An 18371-nucleotide genomic window follows, 5' to 3' on the forward strand; every position below is an offset into this window, starting at 1 on the left:
CACCAGCAGCGGAAGAAAGTGGTGGAGCAGACACTTCTGCTGCAGCGAGCGGCAACGTCCCGTCCGTCGTTACCGCTAGAATACCGTCACACGCTCACAGCACTTCAAAGGCACCTCAAAAGCTTCCTGCCTCCCATGTCCCCCGTGCTGCTGGGCCTCTGTGTTGTGAGCGATCTACACTCTCGAGCAGCGTGCAACGACGACCACTGCACTGCAGCCTGACACGATCGTCCTCGTCCTTCCACCAGCACACAGCCACACGACGTTCGAGACGCACGGATCGTCGTCTCTCGGCCGCTCATCGAGCATCCCCAGACAGCGTCCTACTGTAGCACACATGTACGAACCCAGCACATGGCCATGCGGCCCTGTTGACATGCGTGAAATTGACTGGCCCGCAGCAGACCCAGCGTGCGTCTCCGTGCGACGCAGACAATCAACAACCCTCGCCACGCCGCCGCCCGCCCTGCGCCTGACGCCTGTCCATATTCTTCGATGCCCCACTAGCCAGACCTCGAGAGGGCCCTTCGAAACTATTGTGACCAGGCCAAGGCACAATGCTGCATGAGCAAGGGACATTGTAGTGAGAGCTTGTGACGCATTGGGCACTATCGCAGTCTGCAGCGCCCATCGTGAGCTGGAGCTGGTGTTGTTGTCGTCTGGTCGTCTGGTGGAAGCATTACCCGAGGACCTGGTTGGTCTCGAAAGTCAATCACCCATAACACCCACCGCGCCTGCCCACTCGAGATCGGAGCTACCGAACAAACTCGCTTTGACCATAGCCGCTGCCCTTCGAATTGCCTCTGTGCGCGTGAGAAATTGCTGCTGCACTGTCCCGCGTTTCATACATCGACAACAGAAAGGCACGCTTGAATGTGACCACGATGCACGCGCAAGTCCCGTCTCAGCCACACCTCCAACACCACACCCATCCCCCCTCGACGCAGGCCCAGTACGACACCAACGGAATATACGACAACAGACAACAGTCGACATCCCACACCAACGGCCAGAGCAACGGCGTGGACATGAATCCATACCAGCAATACGCGGGAGGCTATGGCCCAACGCATCCATATCCTCAGCCTCCTCAGCAGCAAGCACCGCAGCAACAACAACAACAGCAACCGCAGCAATCGGGCCACCCACACCCGCACCATCAGCAGCAGCCACAGCAACAGCAAGGACCGTACATGCAGTCTAGCCAGCGCTTGCCTCCCTTGGTTCCTGGTATGCCTCAAGGAATGCCGGGAATGCATAACGTGCGAGATGAACCCAGCGCACCGCCCGCTAGCTCTAGCTCTGCTAACAGCCAACAGCCCTCGCAGTACAGTATGGCAGCTCCGCAGCCGCAATCGCAGATGCCGTATCAACCGCAGCCACAGCAGACACTACCCCCTCCTCCCACTTCAAGAGCAGGAACCAGCAGTCAGTCAGGCGGTAAAAAGATGTCACATAGCGGCACGAGGGCCGGCTATACATACTCGCTTCAGGTTGTGCAGCAACCACAACGCGCAAGAATGTGTGGGTTTGGAGACAAAGATCGCCGGCCCATAACACCGCCACCCTGTGTGCGTCTCGTTATTGTCAATGACAGAGGGACCGAGGTCGATCTGGAAGAATTTCCTGGAGATCCGTCGTTCTTCGTACTGCAGGTTGACCTTTGGGCGGAGAGTGCCGATCGGGAAGCCAACGTTGTGAGAGCCAGTAGCAACAGTCCGGCTGTCAGTATCAGTAGTGCGACCACGACATCCTATCCACCGCCAGCTGAGCACCCTCGCCACATGTCACACGATCAGCCGATGATGTACATCAACGAACATGGTCAACCCATATATGCCAACATGCCTGGCTATGCAGTCGCTATGGGACGACCTGGCATGATGCCGCAACAGCAATATGGTGCTCCTCTGTACTACCAACAGATGCCCGGTCCCGGCATGCCGTTCATCCAGCCGCCCCAAGCGCCAAGCGCAATGTACACTCGGAATCTGATCGGGAGCTTGACTGTCAACGCTGCGAAGCTCAAGGACAACGAGAACAAGCAGGGTTATTGGTTCGTCCTACAAGACCTCAGTGTGCGCACAGAGGGGTTCTTTAGGTGAGTCAGTGAAGAAACATGAAACAGGAATGCGCTAACATGATTACAGACTTCGAATGAGCTTCATCGACATTAGTAATACTGGTGGTCCAGGAGTCAGTCGTGGCAAAGCACCTGTTCTCGCTTGGACCTTCTCGGAAAAGTTCCAGGTGTACTCAGCCAAGAAGTTTCCAGGCGTGATCGAGTCCACTCCACTCAGCAAGGTCTTTGCACAGCAAGGTATCAAGATTCCCATCAGGAAAGATAACAAGAACGAGGGCGGTGACGATGATGATGGAGATTGATCACAGATGCTGTGATGCGGTGACACATCATACCCATGATGGTGGCTGCGACCTCGTGTTGACATCGAGAGCAGGAATCCGCCACCGAACAGACGGAGTGAGACTCGATCTTGGTACGCTGGGCAAATCGAATGGCGATATTTGATTAGGTCGGCAGGCCGCGGTCGTTGCTCCATGAGGTTGATGGCAACCACAGCGAAAGCATCGGCACAAACGAGAAGAGCGACGGTGACATTGTTGACAGCCAGGAGCTATGGGTGTCATCTACAACACAGATTCGTGGGACAGTGGTACCATGGTGACGCACATGGGCACGCCTGCAAACTGGCCATTTCGAGCACGCAACGCTGAGCAGAGCCTGAACTTCGGAGTGTTCTCCCCAAGCGAACAGAGCGAGGCTACGGAGCTCAGCTCATGTATATGATTGTATGAGCGATTGTTATCTTATTACACAGCACGACACAGGTGGTCGTGTCGGACAGTACACTAGCAGCACAGGAGATGTGCCGGCAAGATAGCGAGAACATCTGGCAGTTACGTTTAGGCGTGTAATTGTCATATCATTAAGAAGTGAAATATCTCCCACGGCCACGCTACCTCTAAGGCGTAGCATTGCTATCAGGTTCCCCTGGTATGTGTCTGAATGAAGCAGCTGATCACATGTTGCTGTCGGAAGAGCTTCCTTCGAGCCCGAAAGCGTGCCCCACTTCCCGTCATCGCTCTCTCCAGCCGTTCTAGTCTACAACAACTCAACTTAAGCACCACCTAATCGCATAACAAGCATGAGACCAGAACTGACCTTTCAACGAGCGATCGCCAGCCTACACCAAGCGCATCCACCGGACTATTCGACAGTGCAAATGCCGGCATTACGATAGAGCGCCTCGTCTTCAGCGCAACAATATGCTAGCTCTACACCAAAGACGATAATCCTTGCGCGCGTTGGAACATAGTACATCTGCGCCACGACGAACAGTACCCAGGATCTCAAGATAGTGCGAGCTTCGCCAAAATGTTCGAGAAGGACATCTACCAGCTCATCAGAGGCTTGCGAGCCCACAAAGGCAACGAACGCGAATACATCCAGGAAAGTCTGCGAGAATGTCGGAAAGAGATCAAGGGCCAGGACATGGACCAGAAGGCTACGGCCTTGCTGAAACTGGTATACCTGGAGATGTTCGGACATGATATGTCCTGGGCGTCTTTCAATGTGCTGGAGGTCATGTCCTCGGCCAAGTACCTGCAGAAGAGGGTGGGATATCTTGCAGCGGTGCAGAGCTTCAGGCCGGATACGGAGGTTCTGATGTTGGCGGAGAATCTGCTGAAGAAGGATCTCAATTCGCCGGATAAGATTATGATTCAGCTGCCGCTGAATGCGATACCGCATGTGGTCAACCCGTCGATGGCTAATTCGTTGCTGGTGGATCTCATACCGCGGATGTCGCATTCCCTACCTGCGATACGGAAGAAGACGATTGTTACGCTGTATCGCTTGGCACTGGTGTACCCGGAGACTCTGCGACCTGCCTGGCCGAAGATCAAAGAGCGTTTGCTTGATGAGAACGAGGATCCTAGCGTGACTGCGGCGATCGTCAATGTGGTTTGTGAACTTGGGTGGAGGAGACCACATGACTTCTTGCCACTGGCTCCGCGGCTATTTGAGCTCTTGACGGCTGGAGGGAATAACTGGATGGCTATCAAGATTATCAAGCTCTTCTCGGTGCTTACTCCATGGGAACCACGCTTGGTGAAGAAGCTACTGCCGCCCCTGACATCGATCATCAAGACTACACCGGCCATGAGCTTGTTGTATGAGTGCATCAATGGCATCATCCAAGGTGGCATCATGGAGGCTGCAGCGGGCACTACTGATGGCGACGAGATTGCTAGGTTGTGCGTGAACAAGCTGAGAGCTATGCTGGTGGTCGAAGGTGATCCGAACTTGCGATATGTGGCATTGCTCGCGTTTGTGAAGATTACTAGCTCGCATTCAGAGCTTGTTGCCCAGCATCAAGATGTGATTCTGGAGTGTATCGATGATCCTGACATCTCGATCCGGGCGCGAGCGCTGGACTTGGCGATTGGCATGGTGAATGCGAACAACTTGCAGACTGTGGTGGAGAGACTGCTGAAGCAGCTGCGAAATGCTGGGAAGGCGTCTGTCGCTGATGAACCTGAAAATGATCGCGCCATGCACGATGGCATTGTCCCTATGGCCATGGAAGACGACGACGATGCACGAACGCCAATACGACCAAAAGAGCCAAAGTCGACGCAAGCGCCTTCACTGCCTGACGACTATCGAGTCTCGGTGATTGAGCGAGTCCTGGAGATGTGCTCGCGCGAGAGCTACGCCAACATGAATGACTTTGACTGGTACATTGGCGTGCTCGTAGAGCTTGTTAAGCAGTGTCCGCTGTCATCGTCATCTGCAATGCGAAGTGGCCAGCAGACTAATACTGCAGATGCCATTGGGTCAGAATTGCTCAATGTAGCAGTCAGAGTCAAGGCGGTCCGTCCAGATGCTGCTGCAGCTGCTCAGTCCTTGTTGCTGATCGAGCAGCGAGAAGAGCTGTTCCCGGGTGGCAGCACTGGTGGGCAAGGCGTTCTTGCTGCTGCGGCGTTCGTTGCTGGGGAGTACGCCGATATGCTACCGGATCCTGAAGCTGGCTTGACATCTTTGCTACATTCTTCGAGCGCACAGCTGCCCGCCGAAGTCCTTCGTAGCTACGTTCAAGCCATTCCAAAGGTGTTCGTGGCACTCACGAGTGACCAGCAAAGTGGCTGGAGTGCGACTCGACGTGGCACTACAACCTTATGGACAACGCGGATCATACACTTCCTTGAACCATTGACGCTGCATCCGAACCTCGAAGTCCAGGAACGATCAGTCGAATACCTTGACTTGATGCGACTGGCCTCAGAAGCAGCTGGCAGCCAACAAACAGACAGTGAAACGGACGGGTATGCTGAGCCGCCGCTTTTACTGACACAAGCCATACCTGGACTTTTCTCTGCACAAGAACTCAACCCTGTGGCTGCCACAGCGATACGCAAAGTCCCCATACCAGAAGAACTTGACCTTGACACACCAATCAACAGCAGTCTACAGATGCTACTAAGCCAGGCAGAATACGACACTGATCTTGATGAGGGTAGTGACGAAGTGCAGCGGTTCTACTACGAGAAGCCATCAGCAGTGGTGGCAGGCTACAAGAAGCCTGCTGCCGAGCTGCTCGAGCCTGGTCCAGCTAAGGTGGCCTCTTATCAAGATGCCGACCAAGAAGTGGATAGGGAGTCCTTACTCAGGAAGAAAGCTGAGCGAAGGGAGCGGTACAAGGACGATCCATATTACATCGATTCGGAACGCAATTCAGGCACTTCTACTCCAATGCATCAGATTCTGCGAAGCGCAAATGGTGAAGAGCTGGACGTCGATGCGATACCTGTGATGGAACTCAATCTCGATGCAAAGGACACCGCTCAACGACAACCCCGACCGACATCATCGCAACCGATACGCAAGCCGAAGAGACACTTCGAGGTTGCAGCAGATGAAACTCTTGGTGGTGACGATACACCATCGCGATCGTCTAGCCCTGCCAAGCTCGCTGTCTCAAGAGGCAAGAAGTCCCTACTCCAGCTCGACAGCAGCGGTCTATCATCTCTATCCCTGAACGAACCGTCCACCGGCGTGAACGGCAGCAGCAAGCTCGAAATCGAGCGCCGCCAAGCAGAAGAAGAGGAGATGGCGAAAGCCATCAAAGAAGTCGAGCGATTACGTCTAGAAATGCAGCGCGCCCAGGAACGGATTCAGCCGAGATATATGCCCGAAGAAGGGACAGTCGTCAAGCGCAAGAAGAAAAAGAAGTCAAAGGTTGAGTTTGCCGATGATGATGAGCCTGTGCATGCTGGTGGCAAGGAGAATGGTGATGAGGAAGCGGTGGTTAGGAAGAAGAAAAAGAAGAAGAGGAAAGATGGTGAGGGGGAGGGGGAGAGTGCGGAGCCGCTGCTTAATGCTGATGTGGAAGAGGCGCAGGGTGTGGGGGCTGCGAAGGTTAAGAAGAAGAAGAAGAAGAAGAAGAAGAAGAGGGAGGTTATGTTTGATGATGAGGGATGATGATGCAGACGGAGCATGAGGTAGATTTGCAGATATAAGACAACGAGGCTTGACTCGACTATGGTGTCCATGTTTGTAACTGGATCCGGGGATGTTGCCTATTGTGCTCGCGCAAAACAGTACCAGCTAACGAAGTTGACGGATAGGCAAAACAAAAACAATCACCCTTGGCCCAATAGTGCCGCGCCAGCCAGTCCAGCCCAGGCACACCCAAGGCGTACGATAGGAGATCACTATCGCGCGGTGTATGATACCATTAAGCCAAGGGCGACTGTCGAAAACACCTGGCCGTTGTGGGTATATATGGGTTTGACCACAGCCGTGGCGATATGTGAAGAGGATGCTTACCCACTGAGGTTTGTATATGGATCCCGCGCTTCTGGGTACACAAGCTGCTCTCGTTCACGCCTGTCCAGGGATGACAATTGGTCGAGTGGTATGGAGTTGATCCGCTTCGAAATGCACGGTGCAGGTAGGAGTGACGAGATGGGCTGAATCATGCATATAATTTGTTTTCAATGTGATCGAAGATGCTGCTGGGTCTGCTGAGATCTTTCTGCCAAATGTTCTGCATCATGCCATGTGGCTCCTCCACCGCTGGGCGCAAGCTTTCAAAGTAAGGGGATAAGGCTGGACAAAAGAAATAGAACAATCGCACTTGGAAAGATGATTGAGCGTTGAAAAAGGCGACCAATAAATGCTTACAACATTTATTTGTCGCATAGATCGACACTGTTGTGCTGTCCACGACGAGTACGGATGCAATAGACCATCTTTCCCAAGAACGACGGTCGAGGGAGCGGAGGACATATTGGTATATCAAGGTTAATGAAGGTCGTGTGGGAGGAGCATGTGATTGCCGAGCTAAGTGACCGGTTCAACGAGATGGAGCTTGACAACTATAGAGGGCGTGGAAGACTATGAATCCTGGCAAAAAGCAAAACAATCGCACTTGGTGAGATGGTTGAGAACAGCAAGCTGTCAGACCAACGCTAACACGTTAGTCCGACAGCCTGCTACGTCTCAGGATAGTACATGGCGGAGACGCACTACACCATCTCGCCAAGGGTGACTGTCAAGGAGGATGCAAAGTGCTGTATTATATCTAGGTTGAAGCTGTAAGGACCGTACAAGCATGTGATTTTGCTAGCGAAGAATGAGACTGGCAGATCATCTGACTTCAATGGTGTTGAACACGAATACTCTGGCAAAAATGATACACACCATGATCTCAAGGTGTAAAAGCAAGTCACAAGGTCTCTGTCAATCTTGATTACTAGCATCATGGTCGAGGCATGCCACGATACCATCTCGTCAACAGAGGCTGAGCTGCCACAGTGCAAAAGGTAGTGGTTCTCTCATACATATCTACAAGTGGATTGATTCCCGCCATCTTTGTCAGAAGCATGCACCGAAGGCAAAAAGCCAAAGAAAAAACAATCACCCTCAGCCAGAGGACCCGAGCCTGGCAGCATCGCCTCCAAATGCTGCTGCATTTAATAGGTGGAGCGCATCAGCCTTCCTAAGCGTATCTGATAATCCAGATCCACTAGACCATCTCGCCGAGAGTGACGGCCGAGGGGCACGGAAGATATGAACGTATATATAGGTAGTAACGAATATCGATAGCGCGAGCATGTGACCCTGTTGGCTGGCAAGAGTGATGACATCGTCGTTCCTAGGAGCAAAGTATGATCGTCCTCGTGTACGGTCCGGCTCATCTTTGATACTATTAGCGTCTCAACTCCGTCGTACGTACAAAGTCGGGGCAAAAGGCAAAACAATCACCCTCGACCAGATCGTCAAGGCCCAAACTCCCGCCATTCCATGTCACAGACATGGAACGGTGGTGTGACCAGACCATTTAGTGTGCGCTGAGAGCGATGCACTACACCATCTCGCCGAGAGTGATTGTCGAGAGGCAGATAATTCGATTCGATATATGAACGCCAAGCCAGGGCTGCATGTGACGCAGCTGGGGCATCGGTCTCGATAAGTTGGCTGCTTGATGAAGTTGGAGCAAGCTGCTCAGGGCGTCCGATTGTCTCTCGTCTGTTGAGCGCAAGTGTGGTAATCATCAGTGCTATTCATGCACTACTGCATGTCATCTCAATAGCCAATAGCACAGGAGAATCCCTCAAGATCTTTCGTTCGTCAAAGTCGACAGGATCCAGATGGCTCCCATGATCGGAAAGTGGCTATCTTGCAATATCAGTCAAGGCACAACAGTCTCGACCATTCTGGAGCCTATATGAGAGCCTGCTCTCAAGCCATGTTGCTCAACGAGCTTGGAGAACTTTGTCCAGGAGCTCAGGAGCATCAGGCTCAAAGGGGCGTCGAGTATCGTGGCTGCTCAAGGCCAATCAATCTTATGGGTTTCAAAAAGCCTGTGACACTGTCCAAATCGTCGGATCCCCACAGCGATGCAGTCTGATGAGCCCGTCCTCCCCCCCAGGAGCTCACACACATCAGACCTCATCGAGACATTGTTATAGGCATCCCCAGATCACCGCGCTGTCGTGAGCCTCTCATCCTCCACTCAGCACCTCACACACCTCACATGCACCTCACATCCAACCGAGACGCATCGGAAATGATAAGAAAATTTCCAAGAACAGATACAATATCTTTATACATCCCCCTCGATCTCCCCACGAACGGGCAAATCACGGGGTCTAAAAACGGACGAATCGATTGACACGCACAACGATGCACTCATGCAAGATTCGAATGTACAAGGTAGGCTCTCCACTAACGATTGACACCGTAGACAGGCCGAGCCAGCTCAACTCAGTGGCGCGTGCCGTTGACATTTACACCATTCGGCATCGGCTGCTTGGGCTGCCCGTTAACCTGCTGCTGCCCCTGCTGAGGTGGAGGAGGAGGTGGAGGGCCGTACGTCCTCGGCGGTTGAGGTTGTTGCACCACCTCTATCTCCTCTTCGGTGTCGTCGTCGTATTCGCCTTCTTCGTCCTCATCGTAGTCTTCGTCGTATTCTGACTCGGTGTCGCCTTCGCCTTCGCCGTCGAGGAATTCGTCTTCGTGCGCGCCTAGAGGGGCTACGTCAGTTATAGCTGTACTTTAGTTGGGTATTAGTGGCTGGGAAAGCAGTATTGAAAGAGGAGAGCGGCACTGCACGAAGCGCTCACACACACTCTCTTTTCACCCCGTTCTAAGCCACTGCACAGTAACGATGCGTACCTTGTTGTGCCTGTGCCACCTGTCCTGCGCCGCCGTACCCTTGAGTCTGCATCGCTCGACAAAGCTTCTTAAGCTTCTCATTCTCGCGGGTCAACCGGTCAATAGTTTGCTGACTCTGACTTCGTTCCTCGGCCATTTGGAAGATGTTCTTATTAGTTGCCTCCTGCTTCCTCGTCAAGTTGAGATTCTCCTTTTCCAAACGTTTCGTCTTCTTGGACATCTCCTCCATCTCCTTGCGGAAGGTCAGGAACAGGTCGTTGCTGTTGTTGAGGGTGTCTTCTACCTGCTTTGGGGTCAGTCAGTTACCAAGCTAAACATTCAGCGAAGCAAGTTGAATGCACCGGATGATGTTGGAGTAGAGAAGTGCTTACCTGCTTGAACTTCTCAACGTATACGTTGAGTTGTCCTCGAAGCTCGTTCTCTGTCTGGCTGAAAGTGCTGACTTGTCGTGTCAATTGGTGGCTCTTGCTCAGTTCGTTCTCCTGCGCTTTCTTGAGTTGTTCGTGGCGTGCCTTTTCGTATTGTATCTCGAGGTTCTTGACGGTCATGAGTGACTGGAAGTGGAGTTCCCGCAGTTCGTACTGATGCAAGAAAGATGTGAACTTCTCCCTGAACAGCTTGTCTTGCTCGAGTTCGTGTTGTCGTTCGGGCTGTTTTCGATCCGACACAACTGCTTCCACATCCAGCACCATGTTCTCGAGTTTCCTGTGCAGCTCGTCGTTTCGATTTGCCGAGTTCTCCTTGAGATCACGGTAGTCGTCCTTGAGTTTCTTGTTTTCTCTTGTCAACTCTCGACTCAGCTTCTCCAGCTTCTCTTTCAGTCCCCGTTCCCTCGTCCTCTCCTTGGTGACTTCCTCCTTCTCCTTCTGCAGCTGATCGCCGCGCTTCTTGGCCTTGACGTGCTCACGCTCGACCCTTTTCATCTCGCCTAGCAGTTCGCTATACTTTCTCTGCAAGATGTCCATCTTGCTATTGTGGGGTTCAAGCGTATTCAATAGCTGGGACAGATCTCGGTTCGCCTTTTTGACTTCGGCCTCGATCTCAGCCGTGGCGCTGGACTCCTCGTGAGATTGGCCCTCCAGCTGGGAGATCTTGGATAGCAGGGCCTTGTGCGCATCCGTTGGGTCAGGCGCATTGTTTCCACCCTTCTGGCCCTTGCCCTTGCCTTTCACGGGAGCAGGTGCATTGGTCGGAGGTGGAGGTGGAGCAGCGACGGAGGCATCGGGGGAGGGGTACTCGACGGTGGAGGCAGGCGAGTGGCGGGATGGTTGCTGCTGCTGCGCGTGTTGCTGCTGGCGGGCGACTGCAGCCATTTCTGCAGAAGGTTTGTGGCAGAGCGCTATCTCTGCCTTCGTAGGCTGTATTCGGTCTTCGCAAAGGTAATCCCGCTCACGCAGATTCGTCCCGCTTGGCTGCCAGTCTGGGGTCGCAGGCGGCAGACTTCATCGACACACCGGAGTCGAAAGCCCTCCTCTCGGGCGGCGAACAGATCTTTCCTGCCGCGCGGAGTTCCAGCCCAGTGTCCCGGTAGTTCTATGCCGATTGAGGGAGCGGTCGGTACAGTCTATATGGCGGGTGTGGAGTTGGGCGGCACTGGTGGATGCGGTCGGCGCTGGGTATGCGTATGGGGCCTCGACGACGGCTCTCGGTGTCGTATGCGCAGAGAGACTGCGAGAAGTCAGTGATGCGCAACACGATTGGATCGCTTGAGCACGATCCACACCATGCCCGATACAGATCCAGTTGGGAGCGTCATCTCGGACCAGACCAGATCAGACATTCCATCTCATCGTCCCTCTCGACATTCACGCCCACCGTTTGGTACTGCAGTCGCTCGTTCCATCCATGTTGAGCACACTGCGGGCTGCGCGCTCTCGCATCGTTCTGCCGCTCCAGCGCCCTCGAACGAGCCCACTGCAGCGAAAGTACGCCTCCGTCACCGAACTCAGCAGCTTGCCTCAGCCAGGCGATCGCCTTCACGGCTTCACCCTCAAGCGATCAGAACATGTCGCCGAGCTACAGCTATCAGCGCTGCACTTCCAGCATGACAGAACAGGCGCAGACTACCTGCACGTAGCAAGAGATGACGATAACAATGTCTTTGGCATCGGCTTCAAGACCAACCCGCCCAACGCCACTGGCGTGCCACACATCCTCGAGCACACGACACTATGCGGATCGGAAAAGTACGTTAGCCTGGGATAGTCACAGGTAAGATGTAGGCTGATGATGGTCGGTAGGTACCCTGTGAGGGATCCCTTCTTCAAGATGATGCCTCGTTCCCTTCAAAATTTCATGAATGCCTTTACCTCGGCCGACCATACCACCTACCCCTTTGCTACTACCAATGCACAGGACTTCAAGAATCTGATGGGCGTCTACCTCGACGCGACCCTACACCCACTGCTCAAAGAGACCGACTTCGTGCAAGAAGGATGGAGAATTGGACCGGAGAACCCGCAGGCAGAAGCAGAGGACGACAAGGGAAGCGATCTGGTGTTCAAGGGTGTTGTCTACAACGAGATGAAGGGCCAGATCTCAGACGCGAGATACCTTTTCTACATCCGCTTCATGGAGCACATCTTCCCGTCCATCAACAACAGCGGGGGAGACCCTGCCAAAATGCCCGACCTTACCTACGAGCAGCTGAAGACCTTCCATGCCGAGCACTATCATCCAAGCAACAGCAAGATCGTCACGTACGGCGATCAACCTGTTGAAGACCATCTTCGCTTCCTTGGTGAGCAGCTGGCGAGCTTCACCAGGCAAGACACGGATGCAGATATCAAGACCGCCGACCTGCTTGATGGCCCCAAGAGCGTTACCGTCAAAGGTCCCATCGATACCATGACATCGCCCGACTCGCAGTATAAGACATCCGTGACTTGGCTTACCTGCGACCCCAACGACAATGACGAGGGCACTGGACTAAGCATTGCCCTGGACCTACTCCTTGATGGCTATGGCTCACCATTGTATCGTGCTCTGATCGAGTCTGGCCTTGGCAGCGACTTCTCGCCCAATACTGGTCTTCTCACACAAGGTCGAAGAGGCATCTTCTCTGTGGGTCTGAGTGGTGTCAAGGAAGAGAACGTGCCCAAGGTTAAGGAAGCCATATTCGAGGCCATTCGAGATGCGATTGCGCAAGGCTTCGACGAGAAGAAAGTGGACGGCTTTCTGCACCAGATGGAGCTTAGTCTGAAACATAAAAAAGCAAACTTTGGTCTAGGCGCGGTGCAACGACTGATCCGGAAGTGGTTCAATGGCGCAGACCCATACGAAGAACTCGCCATAAAGAAAGCCCTTGACACATTCAAGGCAAACTATGCTCAGCCTGGTTATCTCGAGGGTCTGCTCAAGAAGTATCTCCTGGTCGACAATACCTTCTCATTCACCATGACGCCGAGCACGACGTATGCTGCTGAGCTCGCCGAAGAGGAAGCCACTCGACTCAAGACCAAGATCTCAGAGGCGGTCAAATCCTATCCAAATGAGCAAGAAGCATACAAGCAGCTGCGTGAAAGGGAACTTGCTCTGGTCAAGGAGCAAGATGCTGGCCGAACAGCGTCGCTTGACAGCCTGCCCACGCTCAGGGTCACAGACATCCCGCGCGAGAAGCCGGAAATTCAGGTGAGAGATGGCACAGTTGATGGCGTCAAAGTGCAGTTCAGAGAAACCGCGACCAATGGCCTGACGTATTTCCGCGCGCTGGCACTTTTCAAGGACCTACCTGATGAGCTTCGTATGCTGGTACCTCTCTTCACAGACAGCATAATGCGAATCGGCACCAAGGACAAGACTATGGAAGAAATTGAGACTTTGCTCAAGCTGAAGACAGGTGGCATGAGCTTTGGGCACCACCTTACTAGCTCTGCGTATGACACCCAAAAGGTCGAAGAAGGGTTATCAATCTCCGGCTCTGCCTTTGATGGCAACATACCAGCTCTGTACGAGCTGATCCAGACGGTCTTGCTTGAGACCGACTTCGACTCACCTCAAGCAGCGAAAATGATTAAGCAACTTCTACAGACCGATGCCAGCGGTGCGGTTGATGGCATTGCATCGAGTGGTCACGCCTACGCGATGAAGTATGCCGAATCAGGATTGTCGCCTTCGCTGAGAATGGCAGAGCAGTCTGGCGGCTTGACCCAAGTGAAGCTCATCACAGCTCTTGCAGCAGCAGAAGACAATACCGAGGCGATGAACGAGCTCATTTCAAAATTGAAGACAATCCAATCCCTCGTGGTCGCAAACATGCGTGCTGGATCAATGCGTGTGGCACTCACCTGCGGTGCAGACGCCGCCTCCGCCAACGGATCCGCCGTACAAAAGTTCCTAACCACCACCAGCAAATACAACCTCCCAACCCCAGCATCCATCGCCACTGGCCATAGTCCCCACGACCTCAGCACCCACCAAAAAACCCTCTTCAACCTCCCCTACCAAGTCTCCTACTCCGCCATCGCAATCCCCACAGGCCCTTATTCCGACCCCTCCACCGCGCCCATCGCCATCCTCGCCAAACTCCTCACACACAAACACCTCCACCCGGAAATCCGCGAGAAGGGCGGCGCCTATGGCGCCGGCGCGTACAGTAAGAGTACCAACGGCACCTTTGGGATGTACTCCTACCGCGACCCGAACCCGACGAATACTCTCCGAATATACCAGGAAGCAGCGCAGTGGGCGGCTGAACAGGAGTATTCGGAGCGTGAGATGGAGGAGGCGAAGCTTTCGGTTTTTCAGGGTATGGATGCGCCGAGGAGTATTACGAGTGAGGGGATGGATAGGTTTTTGGTGGGGATTGATCATGAACTTCAGCAGAAGAGGAGGCAGTGGTTGTTGGATGTTAATGCTGCTGATGTTAGAGAGGCTGCGCAGAGGGTTGCGAAGGCGGTTGAGGAGAGGGGGAGGGTGGTTGTGTTGGGGGATGCGGGGAAGCAATCGTTCCACAAGGAAGATGGGTGGAAGGTTGAGGATATGGGGTTGGCGAAGGAGCAGCCTGGGGAAGTGGTTGGGGAGGTGAAGGCGAAGTTGTAGAGTAGATCGGGTTAGATGGAATGTGGTGGTGGGATGTGTATGTACATTTGTGAGAATACCCTGCCCTCTGTGCTGATATGAGGGTGTATAGATGCAGCTCGAGATACACCACGTCAACAGACTCATGCCACTGCCGTCGCTCATTGTACAAGGATGGATGGCATGGACGAGAGGTTGGCGGCTTATGCCAAGATTAGGGGACCGTCTATGGCGGTGGAGGCCAGGAGGTGAATGCAGACTGGCCACGGATACATGGCAGAATCTATTGGTCAAGGAGTGAATGAGAGCATACACGCCGCACATCCGGTGTTCAAACAGCAGGCGTGCATTGTCATTGGAGGATAAGCAGGCGGTAGTCGAGGCTTGGCTTGTGATTGCTGCAAAAGTGAGCTGCCGGCCGCCACTCACGAGTGCTTTTTGGAGTCATGGTTATAAGACTCTACTTCGCATCTCTTCCAGCGCCATTCTGCAACATCAATTCAGGCGTTCTCAACCACCAACACCGAACAGGTTGCCTGTCCTCTGCAGCACCCTCGGTCGACTGCGACTGCTACAGACTTGCATCGTATATCCGCGCTGACGGAGTATAGTGTTCTCTCAATCGACACCGGAACATCACCAGAAGCGCAGTCAGGCTGAAGATCCATCGACAAGCTCAAGCAACCTTCAGCATCGACTCTGGCCCACGATGCCAGCTTTCTCCTATCCTCCAGGTGTGACCAAATGGACATGGCCCGGCGGCTACCGGCTCGTAGCAAACGACACGGCTATAAGGATGGATGGCAACGGTGCGACATTCCCCATCTCGGAGCTGTGCGTGCAGTGTCAGATCGCGTTCTTGCGAACCAGAGAGGATGAAATGCGCGATCTCTTTGAGTGGGAGGATGAAGATACTGTCTACCTTCCCTTGTGCAGGAGGTGTCAAGGCCATGTGGACGGAAGCAGGAACTCGAAGGCCGGTCGAACAGTAATGGAGGCATGTCGAGAGTGCTGTACCGCTCTCTCCGCAGCCAGTCATTTGGAGGGGAGGAAGTCGATCGACATGCTCTGCGGACATTGCAGTTAGTATCCTATTGTGGTTTTGGGTGGAGCCCCATCGCCATTACTACTGCCAGCGCATGACGCGCTTCACAACGCGAAAGGGTCAGGATTTGGGCTAGACGAGGCGTCGCTCAACGTTATCGAGTCTTCTGCAAAACGACGCACCCAGGAAGTGTGTCCCGCCATCGGCCCTGCCGGACAAGATTCGCAGCTCTTCCCATTCGCCAATGCTGTGTATGGTCACTCATCCGAGAAGGAGACAACCCCGTCTAAAAGGAGCCATGGCGGCACCTCAGACCTGATGCTCGGCTTGAGGAACCGTACATCAGCCACGACAGCCTTTCTGCTCGGTGCCACCGACTCCGATGACACAAGTACGGAAAGCCAGTCCTTATTCCAGCCTTTACCATTGGATGAAGATGATACCGAGAGTGTCGCGTCGTGGGAAGACTGGGGCGCATCGACTGTCGAGCTGTCCATGGTGTCCAACGACCTGATTCAAGCGGGTGAGCTAGCAGGAGCAGTGTCCTTCGAGCGAGCGAGACAAACAGAGTCCGTAGCAAGCACGAGAGAAGGCCCGGAGCCAAAGCAGCAAGTTCGAGTGCAGCTGGAGCGACTCAACACAGCCACGGAGCGTAACATTTTCCTCTCCGGCCTCCCCCAGCATGTCAATCGTGGACGCAGTCGTCGAATTCGTAGACCGTTGGACACACCGCCGAGGAATCTTCCTCTGCGAAAATGTGCAGAGCAGATCCTTCGACCTTGCCGAACAGATTCTCGATTCTGGCGCACTGTCATCCGCGATCAGGGGCCTCCGCGCGGTGGTGACACGGCTGCACATCCGGCATCACCCAGATCATCGAACGAGTGACTCGATAGCAGCAAAGGATCCGGAGTCATTCCTGCGCAGGATGGTCGAACTCCGCGAGACTGGATTGTGCTATGCCCTAGCCGACGACGAACTGCGTGCATTATACACCCAGGTCGTCGCCTCTCCTGGCAAGCCACGTCTTCAAGGCAGAATTGTCTACAACGAGAAGAACTTCACGGTTCCCGGGTACTTCGTCACGCCCTTGCGGAGCATGAGCCCTTTGCGCATATGCAAGGACGCTCTGCCAAGTGTTTGCAGTCTGGAGGAATTGCGCGATACTTTTGGAGTTCCGATTTGGAAACCTGGGAGGTCTGGACATGTGTTTGCTTATCGCTGTGCCAAGAAGGAGACTCTTGAGAAGATGCAGCAGTCCCGCTGGCGCTTACTATCGAGCTGTGGACAGAGCTTTCAGCAGTGAGCAAACATGTTCAATATGGATCAGACCACCACCACAACGACAACCATGAACGAGCCAGACGCCAAGAGAGTGAGGCTCGACCCCTCCATCGATCTGCTCTTCTCGCAAGCATCCTCGTCCCGCTCCAACAGCTCCGGCACGCCAGAAACAGAACCAGACCCACTGCACCTATCTCGCCGCTTCGCAACCGGCCTGAACGAGAGGTGCTGGGACGATCCATGCAATGCACACTTCCACCCGACCTACCGGGCGCTGCACGACAATGTCAAGACCGAGATCACCCACGAGCAAGAGCACATGATGCATCGGGCGCTTTGTGCGCAGTTCCCGGATTTCCATATGGAGATCCTGAGCGAGTCGATAGATATGAACGAGATGGCGGGTACGGCGATTGTCTGGTTGTTCATCCGCGTGACGGGCACGTTGCCGGGTGTCCAGCGGGATGCGATTGGCGTGTTTCGGTGGAAGAAAGAGCGTGGCAAGTGGTGGTGCGTGTACCACGCTGGGCTCCGGGAGCCTATGGCAGTGTACTAAGCGCGTGGTCGTATCATGATGGATGAGGATGGCGAGTGTACTTGGGTAGCTGCTGCCGCCGAGACGATGTGCTAGAGGTCGCGTTTGCTCCTTGCTGGCAGGCTAATCCCGAGCCGCCCAACGAGCTCAAGAGCATATTTCCGGTACTGTCGACCAGTTGTTGTCGTCCAGCCGTTGTCCAGATACCGTTCAGCGCTCTTATAAGCGGCTTCATGCGATAGTGGACTATTCATGTCCTGTGGGCCAGGCGAAAGCAGGATAATGACGACTGAACAGGCAAAACTATGCAAAGGAAACGATCGGCCGTGTTTGTGCAAGAACCGAAGGGTGATGTGCGTTGCGGCGTTCAATATATCCATTGCTTCCTGGGATCATGAAGCCCTGGTGGGCCCGGGCAAGATCTAGCGCTTCGAACTCTAAACGACCAACACCACACCGGAATCAGCATGCATGTGCCTAACTCCCGTTCAACATCATCTGCTTCATGATATGGGCGTGAAGTCTACCTCATACTGAAGGTGACATTACTTTCCCATCCATGAAAGTACCGAACTCATGACCCGCCTGCCCTCCAGTGGTGCCACCATTCACCACATCCTTCCCAATGCGAGGCACACTTTCCATGGCTTTCTTGTCCGACTGCCTTGCGACGAACGATATGCAGTCACTCAGAGCCTACTTAGTTCTTGCGGTACTGTCATGCCCAAGCACTTGTCCATGATCACTCCATTTGTACGGGCGAGGCAGGTCGACGCTCCCGC

At 54.0% G+C, this 18371-nt stretch overlaps 6 protein-coding genes across 6 annotated transcripts; 5 read left to right on the forward strand and 1 right to left on the reverse strand.

Moving 5' to 3' along the window:
- Positions 1–884: 884 nt before the first annotated feature.
- Positions 885–2385, forward strand: CLAFUR5_12395 (Velvet complex subunit B; the record flags this gene model as incomplete). The annotated part of the gene is made up of 2 exons (XM_047911543.1): positions 885–2101; positions 2151–2385. 2 exons carry the CDS (start codon positions 885–887, stop codon positions 2383–2385), a joined length of 1452 nt encoding a protein of 483 aa, XP_047767401.1.
- Positions 2386–3397: 1012 nt separating this feature from the next.
- Positions 3398–6505, forward strand: CLAFUR5_12396 (AP-3 complex subunit delta; the record flags this gene model as incomplete). The annotated part of the gene is made up of 1 exon (XM_047911544.1): positions 3398–6505. The coding sequence occupies one exon, from the start codon at positions 3398–3400 to the stop codon at positions 6503–6505; it is 3108 nt and encodes a 1035-aa protein (XP_047766975.1).
- Positions 6506–9295: 2790 nt separating this feature from the next.
- CLAFUR5_12397 (Alpha-taxilin) lies at positions 9296–11019 on the reverse strand (the record flags this gene model as incomplete). Its single annotated transcript, XM_047911545.1, has 3 exons — positions 9296–9555; positions 9707–9989; positions 10078–11019. 3 exons carry the CDS (start codon positions 11017–11019, stop codon positions 9296–9298), a joined length of 1485 nt encoding a protein of 494 aa, XP_047767403.1.
- Positions 11020–11551: 532 nt separating this feature from the next.
- On the forward strand, positions 11552–14746 carry CLAFUR5_12398 (Mitochondrial presequence protease; the record flags this gene model as incomplete). The annotated part of the gene is made up of 2 exons (XM_047911546.1): positions 11552–11892; positions 11947–14746. 2 exons carry the CDS (start codon positions 11552–11554, stop codon positions 14744–14746), a joined length of 3141 nt encoding a protein of 1046 aa, XP_047766974.1.
- Positions 14747–16452: 1706 nt separating this feature from the next.
- On the forward strand, positions 16453–17076 carry CLAFUR5_12399 (uncharacterized protein; the record flags this gene model as incomplete). Its single annotated transcript, XM_047911547.1, has 1 exon — positions 16453–17076. One exon carries the CDS (start codon positions 16453–16455, stop codon positions 17074–17076), a length of 624 nt encoding a protein of 207 aa, XP_047767400.1.
- A 6-nt stretch (positions 17077–17082) lies between these two features.
- On the forward strand, positions 17083–17610 carry CLAFUR5_12400 (uncharacterized protein; the record flags this gene model as incomplete). Its single annotated transcript, XM_047911548.1, has 1 exon — positions 17083–17610. One exon carries the CDS (start codon positions 17083–17085, stop codon positions 17608–17610), a length of 528 nt encoding a protein of 175 aa, XP_047767316.1.
- Positions 17611–18371: the final 761 nt, after the last annotated feature.

This window comes from Fulvia fulva, chromosome 10, assembly GCF_020509005.1.
Source record: "Fulvia fulva chromosome 10, complete sequence".
Lineage (NCBI taxonomy): Eukaryota > Fungi > Ascomycota > Dothideomycetes > Mycosphaerellales > Mycosphaerellaceae > Fulvia > Fulvia fulva.